Genomic DNA, 5,875 nt, shown 5'->3' on the forward strand with positions numbered 1-5,875 from the left:
TCATTTGTTTGAAGCAAATGGATGTTTCTGGACCATGTCCTTAAAGGCCTGTTTCACTTGCTGGTTCCTTAAGGTATAAATGAAAGGATTCAATAACGGAGCAACTGAGGTATTGAGTCACTCCTTTGCTTAAAGTCACTCTATCATTTGCGGATGGTTTTATATACATGAAGATGCAGCTACCATAAGAGATGGAAACTACAATCATGTGGGAAGAACAGGTAGAAAAGGCTTTGGTCCTTTGCTGAGCAGAAGGGAATTTGAGAATCGTCTTGACAATGTAGCCATAGGAGAGAATCACTAACATCAGTGTGACCATTAGTGTCACCACTGCCAACAAAAAGGACATTAGCTCTAGGAAATGTGTGTCTGTACAAGAGATCTGCAGGATGGGAGAAGAATCACAAATAAAATGGTCAATGACATTGGAAGCACAGAATTCCAATTTGAGTCCCAAGATCATTGGAGGAAAGATAATCAGAAATCCAGTTACCCAAGAACAGAGTACAAGTTGGTAGCAAACTCTGTTGCTCATGATGGTGGGGTAATGCAGAGGTTTACATATAGCCACACAACGGTCATAGGACATAACAGCCAGAAGGTAAAATTCAGTTACTCCCAAAAAGATAAAAAAAAATAACTGACTCATACAACTCCTATAGGAAATAGTTCTGTCCTTTGTCACAAGGCTCACCAGGAACCTTGGAATACAAACGGTTGTGAATGAGATTTCTAGAAAGGAGAAATTTCGTAGGAAGAAGTACATTGGTGTCTTAAGGTGGGAATCTAGCAGAGTAAGAATGATGATGGTTAAGTTTCCTGACACACTCAACATGTAAGTTAAAAATAGAAAGAGGAAAATTACAACCTGCAACTCAGGGTCATCTGTAAGACCCAAAAGAATGAACCCTGTCTGCATTGAATGGTTCATCATTTCTCTCTTCTGGGTTTTAACAAAGCTGGACAAGAGTTTTAAAAAAAAAAAAGAATGGCTAGGATTAGCTGCTAGAATCAATGAGAAAGAAAAAAGAAGGAGAGAGAGAAGCTAACATTCATTGATCATCCACATTGTGCTGGTTGCTATGTTTGGAGATTTACATAAGTTTTCTTATTAATATCGCCAACCACCCTCTTTGAGTAGAGTATTACCATCCCCACTTTTTAGGTATGGAAGTAGAGTCTCAGACTAAAGAGTTTGTCTGGGGTATATATCTACATCCTAGCTGTCTCACAGAAAGATGATGAGTCTTTAACAGAGATAAATGCCCAAGGCACAACCCAGACAATCTATTTGAACACCTTGGATGAGATCTAAGCATTTGTATTTCTACAAAGTGCACAGGTTCATAGCCAAATGGAGAAGTATTGTGTTAGTAATTCAGTTGGGAATTGAACTTAAAGCCTTTTAAATATTACCCCCTTGCTCTTTTTAACCTTATCATACGTAACAGCCATCACAAGGTCTTAGCCTTTAGTACATGGATAGATTTCCGAATCTTAGTGAATGCACTTAAATTCTATGGAAATTGTGTCTGAGGAGGGCATGCATACCTTTTTCCTTAAAGAAAGAGCACATGACACACAGTATGTTTAAGACTCACTGCGATATATATCATTGCTTCATGAATGGCAACAATAAGAACATAATTCAAAACTCCATGCCAATTGGGTGAAAAGTCAGAAAATTATAGATAAGACCTAAAAATCATAGAATGTAGTCACAGCATCTGAGAGCTTTTAGAGATTTTGTAGATCATTTGCCCAATCTTGTGCATAAAGCTAAAATCCTCTCTACAAAATTAAGGAAGCTATCTATTTATCCAAAATTTACTTTTAAAGATTGTCATTATGATAATTGATAGACTTTAAGAATAACAAAAACTTTAGAACATAAGTAAATGTAAATAAAAGGGAGAAATCATTCTATAAATTCAAAAATGTACCAACTCTTGCAACCACATTTTAAATAGTGATTTTTCAACTCTCTAAACACATTTTAGAAATCAGCTTTTTTGCTTATAAGACCGATATCAAGAGTTTTTCTTCTTCTTCAGAATGTTTTTTTAGCCAGGTTGTGGACCAGTTGAACTGTTTCCATATAGAATTCAGGATTAAAATGATCCCTAAGAGAAAAAAAATCACACGCACAAATAAGTCAAAAATTACATTTTCGCTTCTTTAGAATTATCTTTGTGAAACTTTGGACTATTGGTGATGACTCTCTTTCCTAATACGATCAAGTGTTCAGCTGTCTTTTAAAATCTACCATATACATAAAATTTATAACATTTTAAGTTTTATTTCTTTTTCTCAATTCCTATGTCAAAATTTATGCCTGCAAAAAACAATTATGTATTCTTCTCTAGTAGTTTTCTCCTTGTTTGATTTGCAAAAGTAAAGCTTGACCTAGTCCAGACAGTATATCAGAATAGCCATTTCCAGAACCAAGTAAGAAAGAACTTAGAGTAATTCATGATATCTTCTGTGGCTAAAGCTACTTTGTGTTTAGTGGCTGCTAAATGAAAATAGCATATTATTTCTCATATATATTCTCTTGTAATCAGCGTCTTCTTAACTCCTATTTTTTAAATTAAGGAATAGAAAAATATCTCTCTAGGAAGATGTAATCAGGCAAAAAGAAGTTGGTAACTAAATTGTCACAAACTGATGGCCAAAGGGGAAGATTTCTTTCTTTCCGGAGATCATTTCATTAGTCTCCTTTTCTCAACTTATCCATTGCTATATTAAATTTATATATTTAATTTTAAAAAGCAATGGATAGATTTAGGTGCATTTTATGAATAGGTAACTCTTATACATTTTATATTTCTATAAAAAATGATGTAAAATGATTAACCAAAAAGAAAAAATCAAACAATTACTTATAAATATCTGCCTTTGATTTCCATAAAAATTACCTTAATTTACAATCAAAAATAAAAGATCCAAACTCTCACACACTTACCTCAGTTCCTATATCTTTCAGTATTTCCTTGTAGGATGTGAAAATGGAGAAGAAAGGAACTAGTAATGGATTATGAATGTACTCAACTCTAGACAATATTATTTCAGCAAAACTTGAAAGAAAAATGACTTTTGAGTTGTAACTCAATGCAAAACGATGGAGTGTATTCTGTCTGTCTGTAAATTGTCCACCTCCCACCTCACTCTTGTATGTGAGCTTGGACTTAGACCAAAGTTCTGGGCTTAGGTAGTGGAAACTACTATATTTGGTTTTATCCAAGATAAATTCTCTAGCATTTACTGTGAATATGTGCAAATGCTATCATATCTATTATTAAAACAAGTGAAATATATTCTTACATTCTTTACGTTTGGAAATTAAAATAGAAAAAATCCAGGAATATCTGAGAAAGTGTTATCAGATCCTCCAAGAAGGGAGTATTTCACTAATAATCTTACAAGCTAAAAATGTGAGCATTCTTTTATCATTTAATTAATTACATACTCAAGGGATTCCATTGAGAAGGGAAAAGAAAAAAACAACACACACAAAAATTTTCCCCTGGGATTATGATTAGAAGAAAGTAATGATGTACAATAAAACCAACTAGTATGACATATTGCATGAGAATGTGAAGGGTGAACATACCTAAGGAAAACTGAGGTTATGAAAAATCTATAAAACAGTGAACAAGAGAAATTCTGGGGTCTTGATCACATTCATTTTATTATTCAATATTTACCTTTACTATTTCAGGTTAGAAGTATAAAATTCCATTAGATTTACCATATTTAACATCTTTCATTCACAAAAGTCTTGCTGAGGTGGTTGTAAAGTTACTCATTTTATCTTGTGTTGTGGCACGCTCCAAGCTAATTGATTTGGGGATCCATTACCTCAGTACATAAAGTCCAACACGAGGAGACCAGGATCTCAAGCCACAAAAGAAATATCACTGAATGAAATGAGATGTGAAGCTAAATGATGATATGAGAGTTGTAGCCAAAAACTATAAAATATAGGATACTTTTAGTGGCATAAGAAATTAAGCAAGGATGACAGACATAAGTAACTTTAAAGTATTTCTCTCAAATATTTTAAAAAATAAAAATATTAAAACAAAGGATGTCCTAACCCTTGACTTACCACATTTGAAATAAATAGAAAACCTGTGAAGCAGAAAATAAATGCAGCATAACCCCAGTTACACACCTTAACACAGCATGGCAAAGACTGGATATTTACATGGACAATGAGGCCATCAGAAGACAGAAATGAGAAGGCGCCCCATGATGCTATTGACTCTTGCTTAGAAAGTTCTGCCAGGAAAATAGCAGAGCTCTCATTCATAAGGATGGCATTCTTGCAGGCAAACAATAGGCATTGTTCCTGATAATTCCTAATATAACAAACTATGAAATAAACTCTATTACAGGATCACCTGTAGCTCTGAATTACTTTTGACTGTAGGATTCTTGCAAGGATAAAGAAAAGATTTCATAAATCCAAACTTCAAGTTCTCCCATTAACTGAGTTAGGACTAAAATAAGTTTCAAAAAAGGCATCTTTAGCCTCAATAATGAATAACCCAGCCATTGTGAGGAAAGCATGAAAAAAAAAGGCAATCTTAATTGTGTCACAGTTGAAAAGAAAGGAAACATCTGAGAAGTAAGAGAAAATATTCTGTTATGAAATTAAATTATTGTAAGGAATAAGAAAAACATTAGGAAATGAGTAATTTGTGGTCAAATGATACAAGAAGGCATTGCGTCTCTGAAATAAAAGCAGAGATCAGTAAATGGAAAATATGAACTTTCATAACGATAGAACAGAAATGAAAGCATAATTTCTTTTTTGCTGTTGTCTTTGAGATATTAGCATTTTTTCAGGTTTTAGAAAATCTAAATTAAATATTTTCCTCTCTGAAAAAGTTTTGATGTCCAAGGGGAGAGGAGGAAACAGCAGGAGGTGGTAGTGAATTGCTTTGTTCTTTGCTGTTTGAATTTTTTCCAGATTCATTGATATATATATGATTGACATATAAAATTGTGTAAGTTTAGGGTGTACAATGTTGACTTGATACACATATATTGCAAAATTATTACCACCATAGTGTTAGCTAACACCTCCATCATGTCACGTAATTACCATTTCTCCTTTTGTGGTGAGATCATTTAAGATCTACTCTCTTAGCAACTTTCTAGTGTATAATAAAGTATTATTAACTATAATCACCATGCTGTACAGTAGACCCCCAGAACTTGTTTTTTAACTGAAAGTTTCTACCCTTTGACCAACATCCCTTTACTTCTCCCAATCGTCAGTCCCTGCTAACCGCCATTCTACTCTATCTTTATGAGATTGGCTTTCTTATATTCCACATATAACTGATATCATAAAGTAGTCGTCTTTCTCCATCTCACTTAGAATAATGCTCTCAAGATCCACCCATGTTGTCTCAAATGGAAGAAGTTCCTTTTTTATCATCGCTGATCAATATTCCATTATGTGTCATCTCTTTTATTAATTCATCTATATATGTATACTTAGATCGTTTCCATATCTTGGCTACTATAAATAATACTGCAATAAACAGGAGGATGCAGACATTTCTTCAAGCTCCTGATTTCATTTCCTTTGGATATATACCCAGAAGTGGGTTTAATGGATCATGTAGTAGATCTCTTTTTAATTTTTTGAGGAAACTCCATACTGTTTTCCCTAGTGGCTGCACCAATTTATATCCCTACCAATAGTGCAAAAGGGTTCCCTTTCTTCATAATCTCACCAACACTTATCTCTTGTCTTTTTGATAATAATCATTCTAATAGGTGCGAAATAATACCTAATGGTGGTTTTGATTTACATTTCCTTGATGATTAGTGGTTTTGAGTACTTTTTCACGTACCT

General features: G+C 33.6%; 1 protein-coding gene across 1 annotated transcript; it reads right to left on the bottom strand.

Moving 5' to 3' along the window:
• Nucleotides 1–934, bottom strand: LOC124248098 (olfactory receptor 6C75-like). Its single transcript, XM_046677916.1, is given in 2 exon segments — nucleotides 1–118; nucleotides 120–934. Coding segments are annotated over 2 exon segments (933 nt in total).
• Nucleotides 935–5,875: the final 4,941 nt, after the last annotated feature.

This window comes from Equus quagga, chromosome 1 (assembly GCF_021613505.1).
Source record: "Equus quagga isolate Etosha38 chromosome 1, UCLA_HA_Equagga_1.0, whole genome shotgun sequence".
Lineage (NCBI taxonomy): Eukaryota > Metazoa > Chordata > Mammalia > Perissodactyla > Equidae > Equus > Equus quagga.